This window comes from Nannobrachium achirus (assembly GCF_963921795.1).
Source record: "Nannobrachium achirus genome assembly, chromosome: 5".
Taxonomy (NCBI): domain Eukaryota; kingdom Metazoa; phylum Chordata; class Actinopteri; order Myctophiformes; family Myctophidae; genus Nannobrachium; species Nannobrachium achirus.
Genome location: NC_137814.1, coordinates 41,355,658 through 41,373,267, shown reverse-complemented (window position 1 = coordinate 41,373,267; position 17,610 = coordinate 41,355,658). Strand labels below are relative to the sequence as shown.

Sequence of the window (17,610 nt, the reverse complement as noted above, 5' to 3'; positions counted from 1 at the left end):
TTAGACGTGTTCGATCTAGTGGAGGTTAGTAAAAAAAGAAAACTACAACTATTGGGACGGTCAGCAATCAGTAGGGTCATGGAGGAGGTGGATAGTGGTGACTGGTGATTGATGATCATCAGCAGTTAAGCAACTTGTAATTTGCTCTAAGAAACAAGGCTAAGGAAGACGCTGAAAATCTATAAGAAAGATTGGAGTAAGAGAGAGAGAGAGAGAGAGAGAGGGGCGAGGGAGGCAATTGGCTCGAGGCGCCGTGAGGGCTACAACTACAGCCGTGGTTCTCAAACTGTTTTCATTTCAAGGAACCAAATGGACCCATTAGGTTCCATTCGGTTTCATTTATATACTGTCAGAGTTACAGAGTTGTATGGGTCAATTTAGAAATCCCCCCCAAGGAACCCTGAAAAGTCCCTGGACCCCACTTTGAGAACCACCAAACTACAGGAAGTAAAGAGGTGATTGGTCGGTTGTGTCTAGTCTACAGACAGAGGAGGCGATTGGTCAGCATCTACAGGAAGAGAGGAGTCGATAGGTTGTTCCGGGGTGTCGGTAGGCGGGGTTTGAGCCCGGGCGTGTCGTGTCACTACCTGGATGAGGCATTGTTCCACATGTCTACTCATCTCCTCCTCACTCCCAGCCAACGGGGCGTCGCACAGAGGACATACCTGCCCCCCATCCTCTGGTTTCCTCCTCTTCATCTTGCCTATGCGAGCTAAGAGGAAGGAGAGGGAGAGAGATGGAGGAGAGGAGGAAGGGGATGGATGGACATGATCAGAGGGAGAGAGAGACACAGATATGGGTTAACCACAACAAACTGGGCTACATGGCCAGTAACACTTGAATGAATAGCTAGGGCTGTCACAATTATTACGTAATCGTCTAATCGTGATTATTTGACATAATCGCGATTATTTTTCATAATCTTCATAATCATTTCCATGTTGAAAAACGTTCATATATTTTTAAAAAAAGAGTCAAAAATAGTGGAAATAGCAGATCTACAAGCTCACAACGCGTCGCATCGCGACGCGTTGCGAGCTTGTAGATCGGCTATTTCCACTATCAATGTTCTTTTTTAAGTATAAAGTTGTCAAATATGTCAGTGATTTCATTGTATATTTAGGTTATGTGTCATATCTACCATGTGCAACTTAAAAGCCTAAAAGCCAAACAGAAATGTAATTGTCATTGACAAAAACACAATTAAATCCTTAATCGCAATTATTTGAGGGACAAAAAATCGTCATGTCAAATGTCATAATCGTGACAGCCCTATGAATAGCCAGAAAAACAACCGTTACACAATTATAGCCATAACATAAAGTTTGTTCTTATCTATCTATAAATGCGACAAATCTCTGTCTGTTTGTTTGTTTGTTTGTTTGTTTGTAATCCGCGTATCTCGAGAACCGTTCGTCCCACCGGCTTCAGATTCGGCATGCGCGTTCCCCGCTGCGGCGCGGAGTGCAGTGCCGGGCCTCGGCCCGACTCGGCATGCGGTTTTCCCGAAGCGGCGCGAAACGTTCGGAATCTCCTTACGCGGAGCTGATTGTTAACATCAGGCTGTTCCTGAGGAAATCGGCACAATCGCTGACTCATTGTGACATCACTTCATAAAAGGCTCTGACATCACGTACGCCAGGAGTCAACAAAAAATCTCTGTGAATGTGTATGTATGTATGTGAATCTCGAGAACCGTTCTTCCCACCGGCACGCGCGTTCTCCAGATATGGGCATAAAATGAATCCCCGAATGCGGAGCTGATGTGCGACAAATCTCTGTCTGTTTGTTTGTTTGTTTGTTTGTAATCCGCGTATCTCGAGAACCGTTCGTCCCACCGGCTTCAGATTCGGCACGCGCGTTCCCCGCCGCCGCGCGGAGTGCAGTGCCGGGCCTCGACCCGACCCGACTCGCGGTTTTCCGAAACCGGTGCGAAACGTTCGGAATCTCCTTATGCAGAGCTGATTGTTGACATCAGACTGTTCCGGAGGAAATCGGCGCAATCGCTGACTCATTGTGACATCACTTCATAAAAGGCTCTGACATCACGTACGCCAGGAGTCAACAAAAAATCTCTGTGAATGTGTATGTATGTATGTGAATCTCGAGAACCGTTCTTCCCACCGGCACGCGCGTTCTCCAGATATGGGCATAAAATGAATCCCCGAATGCGGAGCTGATGTCTGACATCAGAGTTTTCCGCAACCGGTACTGTGTGTGCAGAGATCTCCATATATTGGGGTTTGCATTAAAGGGTGGGGACAAAGGCTAACAGAAGGCAAACAGATGGTCAAAACGGGTCCTATGACAACATGACAACAGGTATATTGGGGTTTGCATTAAAGGGTGGGGACAAAGGCTAACAGAAGGCAAACAGATGGTCAAAACGGGTCCTATGACAACAGGTATATTGGGGTTTGCATTAAAGGGTGGGGACAAAGGCTAACAGATGGTCAAAACGGGTCCTATGACAACAGGTATATTGGGGTTTGCATTAAAGGGTGGGGCAGGCATAAAATGGACGCAAATAGACAGATATCTCCATATATGGGCATATGGGCATAAAATGGACCCAGAACTATATCTGCAGTGATCTCCATATATGGACATAAAATGGACGCCGACAGACAGACAGATACAGATATCTCCATATATGGGCATAAATGGACACAGGCAAACAGATGGTCAAAACAGGTCCTATGACAACAGGTATAATGGGGTTTGCATTAAAGGGCGGGGCATTCATTCTCTATTTACATCGTTCCCGAGTTGGCCAGGTCGCCGACTAGACGCTGGGCCGCCCGAAGGGCGGCCCAGCTTCTAGTTATTTAAATGCACTAGATGTGATTGGACGTTTGGCAACAGCGTTTGGTTCAACCTAGCACTGTTTCAAGTGGACGCAGCCATCGGACACAATACAATGCCGACATGTGGGCAGTGGGAGAACCTTTCACTGATTAGAAAAGTGGGTCTTTGCCCTGGCCGATAGCCCCAGTGGAGCCTGGGCTTAAGGGATGAGATGGGACCGTGTCAGTGTTTCACAGTATACGTTTATATTTATTTCATTGGCCTGCTCTTATGCTCTTCCCCAGCAACCCCACTAAACCTCTAGTCTAATCTACTCCCCCCATTCCCAATCAATGACTATCTGGTCAAAATAAAAGTTAACATAAACTAAGTAAACTATGAGGCTAGTTAATATAAAGACTGTGCCCTAAATGAAAACAAAGAACAAACACAACAACAACAACAACAGCCTCCTATCTCTGGCTACCTTATCATAAGACTACTCCACCTGATATTACACAATTATAACGGTGGATTCTGGATTTACAGAACATCGACTGACAGTTTTTTAAATAACTACATCTGAAGGGCCAAAACTCACAGTTTCTGTGCCTGGAGGGTACAATGCAATGAGCCTGGGTCTGAAGACAATACTATTGTCTAGGATAAATGTCTGATTTGGTTATAGGATAAATAAAGCAGATATTTAAATCATTACTGGGGGAAGAGAGTCAAGTTAATATTGCCACAGCCTCTGAGTGACTGATGTTAGATGAGTCTTGACGATGATATACTATAACCACTTTCCATCTCTTTCCTTCACGTTTTCTCTGTAAATAAACTTTTACTGTTCCTGGCATTGATGATTTATTGTATAGTATTGTATGTCTAATATGTCTTGATGAATTGAATACTTAGGACCACAATGGAAACAAGCCCTGGGATTTATGTGTTATCCTTTTAGCAAACTGTTAATCCATCAATAAAAATCACTTCTTCCTCTCCCTTGTTCCATACTTCCCTGGCACCATTAACTACTTCCTACCCTCCCTGACACCCCCCCCCCCCCCCCCATCACCCTGTCACAGCCAGCCCCCTCCCCTCTCTCTTTATACACGCACATAATTAGAAATGTAACAGAGCAGAGCAGCAGCCATAGCGCCCCAAGTCTCTGTCGTTTTTTCTTAACTGCAAATGGCGCGCGGGGACATTAATTTTTAGCTGGCTGGGAAAGCAGCAGAGGCCATGAGGGAGCAGCAGCATCCCTGGACAGGGATGGAGAGGAGGACGAGGTGGAAGGAGGGAGGGAGAGCAGGGCACAAGATGTGTTGTAACTGCAGGGATAAGAAGATGGAAGGAGGGAGACCAAAAAAGGCCTCCCTCTTCCTCACACGTTTCTGTGCTGACGCTAATCGAGGGGGTTGTTATTAAATAGAGGGAGGAGAAGGGACGTTAATTAGGTCCGGCAGGGGACTGGCTGCCCCCCATCGCCCCCATCCCCCCCACCTACCCACCAGAACTGTGGTTCTCAACATGTAGGTCGGGACCCCCAGGGGTCCCCAGATGATTAACTTAATGTGCAACATTGTTTGCTCTCTCACCAGTAAACAAACCAACATAAAGTTTAAGTGTACAGAGGCTATCTGCACATTTCTAAAGGGACAATTTAAGGACTTTTTAATAGGCCTATACCTCTAAAATGACAAATTAAACATTGGCAAATAGGCAGAAATTGTGAAAATGGCCAATCTACATGCTGAGCGAGTAGATTTGCTATTTTCACAATAGAACCGTGTTATACAAAATGTAATGCCTCAACTTTTAGTGCTTGCCAGTTAAAATAGGATTATTTGGGGGGTCGAGGCCTGAAAAGGTTGAGAACCACAAGGATGCTTGGTTCCAGATGAGGGCAGAATAGGAGGCACTGAGAGCGAGGTTTAAACAAAGTCTACGTTGGCTCGTTTCTCAGGCTCTGACTGAATGGGCATGACACCAGAGAAGCAATATCTGTGTGTTGTAGCAATCTGTGAAATACAAACGTATTTGCTTTCGGGCCATTCAGTCACTGGGATTGGGATAACCTCTGAAAGAACCATGTTGGGTATCGCATTGCTTAGGGCAGGGGTGGGCAACTTTGATGATGGCAAGGGCCACTATATTTCCACCTTCACTCCAGAGGGCCACATTGCATATCGCTACGTCCTACTAGTAACTCGTACAAAAGAAGCAAAAATAGCAGATCTACAAGCTCAAAACGCATCGCAGCTCTGAGCTTGTAGATCTGCTATTTGCTGCGATGCGTTTTGAGCTTGTAGATCGGCTATTTTTGCTTCTTTTGAATTGGAATCCTGAATATATATATATATTTTTTTATTGGAATCCTGAAATGTAACAATTTGATTTAATTTCAAACGCATTTAGTTATATACTTATGTTAACTTTATGAATCTAAATACAAATACATTGGACATAAAAAAAATACATTTTATTACTACTATACTAGTCATAAAGCTACTAATATAGACTGATGGAATTAAAGCAGGTCATGCTTGGAATTATAACAGCTGAAATCAATAATATATCAGTATTCCAGTATTAACCTGAGGGCCGCATTAAGTGAAAGTGGGGGCCGCATGTGGCCCCCGGGCCGCCAGTTGCCCATGTATGGCTTAGGGAAGCTCATTTGGCAACACAACAATAACTTAATAATATACTGTATGAGAAGTTACAAAGAGGCCAGTCAGGTGACAGAGAAGTCATTATGTGACTTTGACAGTTGGAATAAGGCTGACAGGTGGGTGTAATGATTAATCTATCCTGTTCTTCACTGATGATGTAAACCAATAGTGTTCGTGTGCAGTCAAATGATATACACAGTACACACAATAAAACAAATTAAAAAAAAAAAAAAAAAAAGATAGTCTACAAAACTGTTTAATGTCTTAGCAGCTAAAGCAAACATATGACAACTCAAGTTTAGCCTGTTATAGATTTGTGGCAAAGACCGCTGCTTCTGTATTTCCCCTAATAGCTAATGTTAAACTTGTAATGTAAGCTTTTCTGCAGCCAAACTGCTAATAAATAAATAAATAAATTCAAAATATATAATATAATCCTATACATAACGTTTATGAATTACACATACAGATATGTACTGATTATTGTGCATGGATAGTAGAATCGACTCACTTCAACTAGTGTTTCAATTTCACTGATTTCCAAAAGAGAATTTATTAAATATTCTCCATTTATATCACTTGAATACACCACGTCATAATGTCCATGACCCTCATGATTCATTCATAATGACTGCAGGTAGGAAAATATGAACGAAAACAACCCATTGACATGTGAAGGATAAGACAACATTATGAAATACATACCATTCAATCTTGTTTGCCTGTTTGCCCGCACTCGTAAAAATGTCTGCAAAAGTGGAAAGAAAGGAAACAGAGAAAACGTCCATTAGACAGTGAAAAATCAATATTTGGAGTTTATAGCGACATAAATAACTCTCCCGAGTGAGATTGCATTGGATGCTACGGGGTTGTTGTGGGGGGACTGTAAACAAAACCTACTTCTCTGCTGGGTTGCACCTCCTCCATTACAGCAGGGCTGGCAAGTTTCATTGAACCCTCACTTTCTGGCCGCTAAAACTCTCGCGTGCAAAGCGCTCACGTATGTCTTCTGATATTGTTCATTACTGTAAATGCAACGCCGTGTCCATCAATCTAGGCGGATGGAAAAGGATTGAAAAGTGGAGCCCCTGCAATCGCAGAACACTCTCATGCCCGGCGCCATGTTAGCTTGTTTTAGTCATGTGACAGGAAAGAGAGCAAGACGTCCGTGTCGTTTCGAGCTTTGGCCGCTAGAGGGAAGCAACGGCACGCCGAGGCTCCAACATGAGCTGCATTTACAGTCTATAATATGGTTGTATCAAATGAGTTGTCAAAAAAAAGTCTAATTGTTTTCTTCTGCCAGAAAGATTAATTGTTACTGTTCAGATTGTAAATTAAACAGTGCTCATTGCAAAAGTGCTTATATCAAACTTTTGTTATCCAAGATACAATTCACAGCAAAATACCTCACATGATGTAGCCTATTATATAGGCTATATAAAAAAGATAGATAGATCTAGCATCTAGGGCTGTGGTTTTCAACCAGTGGTCCGGGGACCACCAGTGGTCCTTGAAGGGGTTCCAGGTGGTCCACAGCTAAATGAGGGAAGAGTTGGTAACCAAATGGACCCTTATAGATGCAGCATAAATAATGGACCTTGATATGAAAAAGGTTGAAAACCACTGATCTAGGGCAGTGATTCTCAACCTGGTGGGTCAGGGACCCCCAGGGGGGTCCCCAAATTATTTTAGGGGTCCCCAGATGATAACATTGTTTTCTCACTCAATAGTAAACAAACCAACGTACATTTTAAGTGTATAGACTAGAGGGTATCTGCACGTTTCTAAAGTGACAATTTAGGACTTTTTAATACTCTAAAATGACAAATTAAAAATTGGCCAAATTGTCAAATATTAAAGGCAGAAATTGTGAAAATAGCAGATCTACATGCTCACAACGCCTCACGTTGCAAGGCGTTGTGAGCATGTAAATCGGCTATTTTCACATAGAACCGTGTTATACAAAATGTAATGCCTCAACTCTTAGTGCTCGTCAGGGTGGTGGGGGGTCCCCAGTTAAAATATGATTATTTTGGGGGTCTCGGCCTGAAAGGGTTGAGAACCACTGATCTGGGGGTCTGTATGTGTTGACTGAAACAACAGCAGTGGCTGTAGTGGCCACAGTGATGGTTCAATCTCCTCTCTGCCTCATCCGTCAGCCAGTCTCACATCATGCAGTCAGACCTCCTCTGCTACCATCCTTTCCTTATGTCCATCTTTCCCTCCCTCCTCTTTCCTCTCTCTGTCACCCATCTCCTCTCACTGCCTCGTTTGAGTCATTGGTCTGCCTATACTGTGCAACACCGGGAGAGTGTTTTCTGCAGGTCTTTCAGTCCGAGTGTATCCAAGGGTGAGTTCGGAAATGCGCACCGGGTGTGTGCTCAGTGTAGTGAGTGCCTAAACCCAACCCTAATCCTAACCCTAACCTCAGTAAAACTATGCCTAAACCCAACCCTAACCCTAACCCTAACCTCAGTAAAACTATATGCCTAAAACTAACCCAAACCCGAACCCTAACCAGACCCGGTGCGCATTTCCGAACGCACCCTTTGATACACTCGGACTGAAAGACCTGCAGAAAACCCTGTGCAACCTCTCAAAAACCTCTCCCGTGCAACACCACCACTACCATATCTTTGCTGTCGGGCAGAAACCTCTTATCTCCATATTCTAACTTTGTGTGTGTGTGTTATTCTGTGAATTACACCGTCACACAAACGCATCAAAAGTAGCAGATCTGCACGCTCGAAACGCGGCGCGCAGCGACGCGTTTCGAGCTTGTAGATCTGCGAGAGAGAGAGAGAGAGAGAGAGAGAGAGAGAGAGAGAGAGGGGGGGGGGGGGGATTGAGGAGACGTCAGCATCTTCTACAAAATAACATTTGTCGGGGGTGAAGGGAACCACCATTGACTTAATCATTTGTATAATATAAGGCGATTTCAGCAGTTTCACTTAATGAGAAAATCTACTTTATGGCTATAAGGCCTTCATGAGCTGTGTCATCTCCAACGTATGGGCGTATAACGTTTGCACGGACTTAATAGTTTCAGTTTTATGGCGAAGGAGGGGAGACCCACTTAACCCTGTGATACATCACGGCTATAGGAATAAAACACCACCGCAGCACACACTGACAGATGGTTCATCCCAGTGTAGTCAAGGAGGGCCACAGGGTTGTTGAGAGAAGTAGGCATGGATTGAACTTGAGACCAGATCATCAGACAGGGACATGCTGGGCCCCTGATTCAGCCCGGGAAAAAGAGTTGGAGAGGCCCTCATTGCGCGCTATAAAGAGAGATCTCTCTCTATAGCGCTGCTGCTACTCAAAGATTTGCCATTTCAGATCATGACAAGTGACAAGCCAGTGGGCCCATTACATGAGTTATATTTTGTCGTTGTCGGGTGGAAACCTTGTATGTCCAAAACCGTTTGTTTTGTATTTATCAATTAAAAAATGAATTAAATGAGTGAAAACGGCCGATCTACAAGCACACAACGCCTCGCACCGCGAGGCGTTGTGTGCTTGTAGATCTGCTGTTTTCACTACTTTTGTGCGACAGCCTTTTATGATGAAGCAGGGCATTGCTTTGTGAAAAATGTACACATTTGAAACTTGGAGATACAAGGTTTCTGCCCGACAGTGACGATTTACTTTGTTGGCCGCCCAGCCCCCAAAATGGAACGAAGGCCGACATTTTATTTAAAATTTTTCCTAATTTTTCCAGCACGTCCCTGTCATCAGATACAGGTCCAGTGAGCACCTAAACCTTCTGGGCACCATAATGTTAAATTGGCTGTTTTTTTGTGTAGTGTAAAAAATGTATAATAATAAATGCATGCTTTGGAAAATGGCCTGAAGTATTAAATGTCAAGTATACACGATTAGAAGATGCACGGTACATCATTGTCAGACCTAATTTACTTCTTGTTTTTCCCGAAAAATGACTTGCTATCACAGGTTTTGTATAGCAATTTGTAGCATTTGTGGAAATATTGGGCCTTACTGTAAATGTGATAATCCCCCATTTTTTTGAATAAATCTAAATATGAAATCAAATCAAATGTAAAATATACAATAAATATATATTTAAAAAAAAATGGTGGCCAATTTTCTCAGGGGCCCACTATTCTTACTGGCCGAATGATTACAACAAGAATGAGGACTTTCCAAAATAACTGTGTCCTTGGGCAAGGCGTTTAAACCAACTATATTTGGTGAATGTTCCCCCCAGAGGGATAGGGATGCTGAGGTTCAAGTGGTTAACCCCCAAATGTAATGTTCCAGTGTTGTGTACAGTACAGTATGTGGTGTGAGATGTGCCCTGCATCTCTTCCCCCAGGCTATATAGCTCTGTAGATAACAATGCTTTCCTAGTCTCACTGGTGGTCGTAGAATAAGGATTAGTTCATGCTGTAAAACACATTTACCTCAGGGCAGTTTAAATCCATGGAGCTAATCTTGGTGTGTGTGTGTGTGTGTGTGTGTGTGTGTGTGTGTGTGTGTGTGTGTGTGTGTGTGTGTGTGTGTGTGTGTGTGTGTGTGTGTGTGTGTGTGTGTGTGTGTGCTGCAAGCGAACACACATACAGTAAGTGCATGGGTTGTCGTGCATGCATGTGTGTGCGGAGATGTAATTGAGATTAGGCCCTATTACTCGAGGTAAACTCTAATAATGGGTATTTGCCAACCTGAGCGGGAAAGGCATTTTGTAAACAAACAAACACACACACACACACACACACACACACACACACACACACACACACACACACACACACACACACACACACACACACACACACACACACACACACACACACACACACACACACACACACACCATTACCACTTGGACAAATCTCTACAGTATATGGAAGAGATAAGCATAGATATCGCTAAGGGCCAAATAAGTATGAAACCCTAGGCTGAATTTGTTGTTTGTTTTCCAATTCAGGTTAAAGATTATACAGCAGATTAAAAACAACAACGATCCCCCTTCTAATTGAAAAAGCTAATTTGAGTGATCAGCTTAAAATTTCATATAGGAATCTAATTCAGTATTCTGATCTTTCCATGACTGCTGAGTAAACTGTGAGTGTGTGTGTGTGTGTGTGTGTGTGTGTGTGTGTGTGTGTGTGTGTGTGTGTGTGTGTGTGTATGCGCGTGCGCGTGCGTGTGTGTGTGTGTGTGTGTGTGTGTGTGTGTGTGTGTGTGTGTGTGTGTGTGTGCGCGCGTGCGTGTGTGTGTGTGTGTGTGTGTGAGTAAGTGACCTGGTATCTGTCGGAGTGATGGGCATCTTCAGAAGACAGAGGCGAGACAACGGGGGACTCTCCTTCACGCTTGATGTGGACGGACAACAGCAACGACTGCAGAGAGAGAGAGAGAGAGAGAGAGAGAGAGAGAGAGAGAGAGAGAGAGAGAGAGAGAGAGAGAGAGAGAGTTGGTTGGTTGAAAAAAAGAAGAGGGAAGAATGTAGCACTGGTTCCCAAACATTGGGTCGGGACCCATTTGTGGGTCATGGACACATTTTTATGGGTCCCTTAATTATTATTTCAAAACACTTTCCTAAAAAGCTAAGATTTTCATGAATAATAGAAAAATACAATACAACATTTTTTCAAGGTAATTTCATTAATAACTAAAAGTGAAATCTAAGAAATTCCATAAATTAGAAAAAAATATTTAAGAAAGATAGTCGATCTACAAGCTCGTTTTTTTCACGTGTTTTAACTAGTTTGGGTCCCGGGCAGACGTCTAATTTCTTTTTTGGGTCTCGACTCTTGACCTGAAAAGTTTGGGAACCACTGCAATACAGGAAAAAAGAGGAGCAAATTCACATAATATCTTAAATACACAAACCATCGCAAACGTAATCTTTTTTCTTCTTCAATCTCAACAACTATTCTCCTAGAGTTCAAGATGTTATTTCACACATTTCCAAACAAAGACATGCTTTTCCTCGTCCCTGCATGGCTTTGCGCACAAAGCCACCCAAATCAAATATGTGCCCATATTTAAGTTTTAATCCAAACTATCTTTTATCTTCTTTTTGTTGTACGTGATAAAGACAGGAAGCGTCACACCTCCAGAATTAGCAGAGCGCTAGCGCCGCGGACGCTAAAACACGTCGGCGCCTGACGACAACAAGCTGCCAGACTCCTTCTGTCTATAAAATCCCTTCCACTGATTAGAGTTAGTGTTTATGGGATGTTAAGAGGAGTTAGAGAAGAAGAACTCATTAACAGGGGAGGAGAGGAGGAAGGGTAGAGGCTATGGAGAGATGGAGAGGAGGCAGGGGCGTCACAAGGGGGGGGGGGGGGGGGGACTGAGTTACTAGGGCCCAAGGTGGAGGGGCCTTCATTATTTTATACTTTATCTATTGAAAAATAGCAGATCAACAAGCTCACAGCGCGGCACCGAGTGCCGCGCTGCGAGCTTGTAGATCTGCTATTTTTTGAAAAGTCGAGAAAATGTGTGCAAATCTTAGAATATAATGTATTTTTTAAGCAAACATTTGTAACTAAAATGTTGCTTCTGGGGGGTTCCTGGAACTAAATATTTTGATATGGGGGTCCGTGGCCAAATACATATCATTTTGGGGTCCTTCACATGAAAAAAGTTTGAGCACCACCTACAGTACCAAGAAACATATTTCACGATTTTTCAAAAATAGCAAGCTGTGAGCTATTTTTCAATAGTTAATGCACAAGTTCCCAGTCTAAATGGGTTAAACCCCCTCCCCATATGAAGAACATTCATGGGGGGCCCGCAGTGAATCCTTGTACCCGGGGCCCAGATTCTGGTGCGACACCCCTGAGAGGAGGAGAGGAGGACGTAGAGGAGCAGGTGGAAGGGTAAATGCCTGGGAAGAGGAGGAGAGGACCGTAACTGTCCCACATTATGGGACACTTTGTCTGTCCATAAAGCTGTCTCACAACACTTCAAACGCACACACACACACACACACACACACACACACACACACACACAAGCATGCAGCACAACCCCTCGCACACGCAGTATACGACACACGACACACAACCACACGACTCGCTGACAAAGCCAATCCAGTTAATTCCTCAAATGAACAAGGGAGTAAGCGAAAGGAGACAAGTGAAAGAGATGGAGAGACAGAAAGAGCAACGTTCCGTTTTTTTACTAGCCTGGACAGAGACAACCTTGTATGTCCAAAACCGTTCGTTTTGCATTTATCATTAAAAAAATGTTTAAACTAGTGAAAACAGCCGATCTACAAGCACACAACGCCTCGTGATGCGAGGCGTTGTGTGCTTGTAGATGTGCTGTTTTCACTACTTTTGTGCGACGGCCTTGTATGATGAAGCATCGCTTTACTTTGCGAAAGAACATGCACATTTGAAACTTGGAGATACGAGGTTTCCACCCGACTACAACGATATCCGTGTTTAGACATGGAAGCCTCAGTGTGTGTGTGTGTGTGTGTGTGTGTGTGTGTGTCTGTGTGTGTGTGTGTGTGTGTGTGTGTGTGTGTGTGTGTGTGTGTGTGTGTGTGTGTGTGTGCGCGTGCGTGCGTGCGTGCGTCTACGCGTGTTCGTGCCTGCGTGAGTCTGTGTGTGTGCGCCTGTGCATGCATGCTTGCGTCTGGGCACGCGCGTGCCAGCGTGTTTGTGCGTGGGGGGGTTATGCGTGTGCACATGTCCATTTTATGTGTGTTTTTATGCGTGTGGGAGCATGTGGTTTTACAAGGCAGCTATGAAATATTTGTGTTTACAGTCATCTCCTATTAATCAAGCAGAAAGGGGCAGAGCAGAGGCTTAAGTGGTCGACAGCCATAATCTAATAATAATAAGTGAGAAATGACCAGCCCCCCAGAGATGCCACGCTAAATTGGACATTATGCACGGTCCCTTTATGTGTGTGTGTGTGTGTGTGTGTGTGTGTGTGTGTGTGTGTGTGTGTGTGTGTGTGTGTGTGTGTGTGTGTGTGAGAGAGAGTGTGTGTATTGTACTGTGTACAGCATTTGTACTGTAGGCTATAGCCGCACAGCCGTTTTGAACATGATTCTTTTCTTTGACAAGACATCATTTTACCTGGAGCTTTAACCACATTCACCCTGGCTTCCCCTTTTCTTTATTTCCAAATATGTTTGAAACGTTATTTAAATGATTTCTAAATTAGCAGCTTTACAAGTTCACAACGTGTTGCGATGCGTTGTTGAGCATGTAGAATATGCCAAATTATGTAGAATAGCCAAAGTATAAAATAGGCGTAATTGGTCAAGCGTAGGAAAGTTAAATTGGTCTTGAAACTGAAGCAGTCAAAAAAGACGTGAATGATTTGTAAAAGACCATTGGGGACGGACGCTCTTCAGTCAGTCAGACCACACATAGCAGAGCGTGTCAGTATGCGTGGGCACGCAGCTCTCACATCTCACATTCTGGATGATCTGCTTTAGTCAGTCTAAACATTTCACCTGCTAGAACTACCTGAACGGTGGTTGTGAAAGTGTGTGTGTGTGTGTGTGCGTGCGTGTGTGTGTGCGTGCGTGCGTCTTTGCCCCGGGGGGTTATCACGTACACCCTCCCCTGGCATTATCCTCCTCCACTTTGCCCTCTGCCACCCGGCGCCTCCATTACGCTCCCCTCATAGATTATCCCACGCACGGTTGGCACAGGGTCACCATGGCGACAAGGCCCCCGAGGCCACTAAGGAGCCGCTAACGGCGGCTCATAGCCGGCGGGGAGGTGCAGCCGGGGTTAATCTCCGGTGCGGCCGGGGTGGGCAGCGTGACGCGCCGTAAACACGGCTCCCCCGTGCTCCGGACCAGCCCTCTCCATTCTCCACGCCGCCGCCTCAGAATACTAAACACGCGCTCCCTGATGCTCAGTCACGCCTGGAAATGCCCCGCTGACGCTCACCCCTTGACCCCCTCACTCCACCGCTGTCTGGAAGCAGCTCCGCTCCCCCCCCCCCCCCCCCCCCCCCCCCGACCACAAAGTGCTCTTCTCCTGGGTCAGAACCTTGAAGGTAAAGAAGCCACGGAGGAGGAGGCTTCCCAAATTATCTTGGAGATCACAAAAGTTACTAGCTTGTCGTCACACCTCGGATCTCCAAGTTTCACATTTGTACATTTTTTCTCTGGACATGTGTAAGTGTGTGTAAGTATGTGTAAGTGTGTATACTTTGGCTCAAAACTATTTAAAATCATTTTTAAAACTATAAACACAAAACGAACGGTTTTGGACATTCCACCCGACAACAACGATATGGTATACCAGAGCCCTTATTGGGCCCTGCAATGAGGAGAAATCTAATTACAGAGGACCGTAAAGAGATACTGTCACGCCCAAAATGACTATTTTTCTATCGATTACTCACCCCATGGAGACTTGAATTCATGGAGATTTTTTTTCATTTTTGTCGCATTCCAAAACCAATAGTTTGAGGAGTTTCCATAGGGAACAAAGCAGGTGCTTTGTGTCTCCATAGGGAACAAAGCAGGAACTTTGTGTCTCCATAGGGAACAAAGCAGGCACTTTGTGTCTCCATAGGGAACAAAGCAGGAACTTTGTGTCTCCATAGGGAACAAAGCAGGCTCTTTGTGTCTCCATAGGGAACAAAGCAGGTGCTTTGTGTCTCCATAGGGAACCACTGTGGGTCATCGAATTATTGGCTTAGGAAAGCGACAAAAACAACAAAATATCCATGAATTCAAGTCTCCATGTGGTGAGTAATCAATAGAAATCTTTTTGGGGGATGAACTATCACTTTAACTTAAGCGTTATACCGGTATATTTAATCTCACTGCAACATGTTGTAAGCTTGTATATCTGCTTATTACGCTACTTCTGACTTTGATTTTTTATAACATCATAGACAAAACACTGCTTAACTCTAATTATATTAGTAAATACGTACTAGTAATATGATTATCTTGTACTAGCCTGTATAATATATACATATACTGTACATACACTGGTGATAATTAAGGAATATAGGAGTTCCCTATACCTACCTATGGTTGCATTTATAATGTTGTAAATTAATACGGCTGATGTTCTCTAAATGTCAGCCAAAAAGTTGTGTAATCCTACAGTATGCCTACATACTGTACCATCAGCAGTACTATTAGTATGTACTGTACAGTAGTGCTGCAATGACATCATCTCTACCCACTACTGCTCTTATCTCTTCTCAGCCTCTGGCATTCCACCTCTGCACATCACTCTGCTACTGTACACTTCAACTCCTTTATCTCCTCCTGAAGCTTGTTAAAACCTGCTTTGAAACGTGAGGTGTCTGTGTGTGTGTCTGCACACCACGCACTCATGTACCTATATAAGGTATATAAATGTATATGACTGAAGCCTATGGGCAAACTACCGTACTCTTAGTGCAACAACATACAGTGAACAGAAGCCCTCAAATATGTACAGTGAAAGTACAGAGCTGCAGAACGCTACAAAACCTTGCCAGAGATTCAGGGGACATGTTGCATAATTCCAGAAGAATGGGTGACGTAGGCTAATGACTTCATGTCTGCAGACAAGACATCACACATGCATGTGTCTATAACAAGTCCATCACCTGTCTGGAGTATGACATGGTCTGATGGCGTGGGTTCAGATTTATTCTCTATTTTGTCTTTGTGAATAATGAATACAGTCATCATCAGTCCACACAAAATATTCTATGAACAGTTTTGATTAACTCAATATTTAGTCTATTGAATACTAAAGTATTGTTGCCTGTATTGTTTTATGTATTTGTATTTATTAAATACAAAGATATAGAATAAAGTATAATTTTAGTCCATCTTACCTTGGGGGTCCCTGGAGTAACGAGACCATCCTTGGGTAAGGGGTTCTTACTGTTGGGAGAGAGAGAGAGAGAGAGAGAGAGAGAGAGAGAGAGAGAGAGAGAGAGAGAGAGAGAGAGAGAGAGAGAGAGAGTTTAGGCATACATGAATATGGATCCTGTGTGCATGCTGTGTGTTGCATGTCAACCAAACTTCACAGAGAGAAAACCCTAAATAAAATAATCCATCCATCCATGCATTCAGTGTCATCTTTCTTTACCAAGCCCATTCCCCTGGCTGGTATTTGAATCCATTACAGCTGACGGTACCACCGCTAAACAGATTGGCTGGGTAATTTTTTTTATTGAGGCAATAATTCTTCCACATCACCCACTCACTCACCTATACACACTATACACAAGCAAAAAACAAACACACACACACACACACACACACACACACACACACACACACACACACACACACACACACACACACACACACACACACACACACACACACACACACAGTGTTGCGGTGGCAGAAACAGGAAATAAGTGATTTTGCGGTGATTTGATTTGTCATTGCAGCGGGCCCTGGCCTGCAGGGCCACTGTGGACTCTGAAATATGTGGAGGACAATCTGCTGCCTTGTAAACATTATATTAGACACAGAGAAGATGGAAGGATGGAGGGATGGAGGGATGGATGGATGGAGGGAGGGAGGGAGGGAGGGAGGGAGGGAGGGAGGGAGGGAGGGAAGAAAGAAAGAAAGAAAGAAAGAAAGAAAGAAAGAAAGAAAGAAAGATAGATCCCTCAAGTGTGTGTGTGTGTGTGTGTGTGTGTGTGTGTGTGCGTGCGTGCGTGCGTGCGTGCGTGCGTGCGTGCGTGCGTGCGTGCGTGCGTGCGTGCGTGCGTGCATGTGTGTGTGTGTGTGTGTGTGAGAGGGTGAGTGCGTGTGCGTGCGTGTGCGTAACGTGATTTAATATGTCTGTGCCAGATGCTGGCAGAATGTATGCCCTCACCACTTCTGTTTAATAATACTGACTTCCAATCATTCATCCCCAATCCACCATGTACGCACGCACGCAAGCACGCACGCACGCACGCACGCACGCACGCACGCACGCACGCACGCACGCACGCACGCACGCACAGAGTGACATGTATTGTTGCTACCCTTTCATTGAAGCAGGTTTTTTCCATGCCAGTTATTCTCATCTCTTTATGTCTGTCACTTTGACTGTCTACCTCTTTCTATCTTCTCTCAGCCCTCCCTCCCTCCTCTCTCTGTCCCTTGGTCCCTTTGTGTATTTCACTCTCCTTCCATCTATTTCTCCCGTCTCTCGCCCCAAACACAGAGATGAATGTC

At 44.2% G+C, this 17,610-nt stretch overlaps 1 protein-coding gene across 3 annotated transcripts in view; it reads right to left on the bottom strand.

Annotated features, from left to right (window-relative positions):
• Positions 1-17,610, bottom strand: part of rnf220a (ring finger protein 220a) — a gene marked incomplete at its 5' end in the record, with an annotated part of 202,139 nt that overhangs the window by 33,947 nt on the left and 150,582 nt on the right. For 2 of the 3 annotated variants that reach the window (XM_080725444.1, XM_080725445.1), the window contains 4 exons: positions 588-712; positions 6,171-6,213; positions 10,733-10,828; positions 16,263-16,311. In XM_080725444.1, coding sequence (XP_080581570.1) covers positions 588-712; positions 6,171-6,213; positions 10,733-10,828; positions 16,263-16,311 — 313 coding nt within the window. Of the gene's footprint in view, positions 1-587; positions 713-6,170; positions 6,214-6,365; positions 6,580-10,732; positions 10,829-16,262; positions 16,312-17,610 lie in introns of those variants that run through there. The other variant, XM_080725446.1, reaches the window with a different exon arrangement.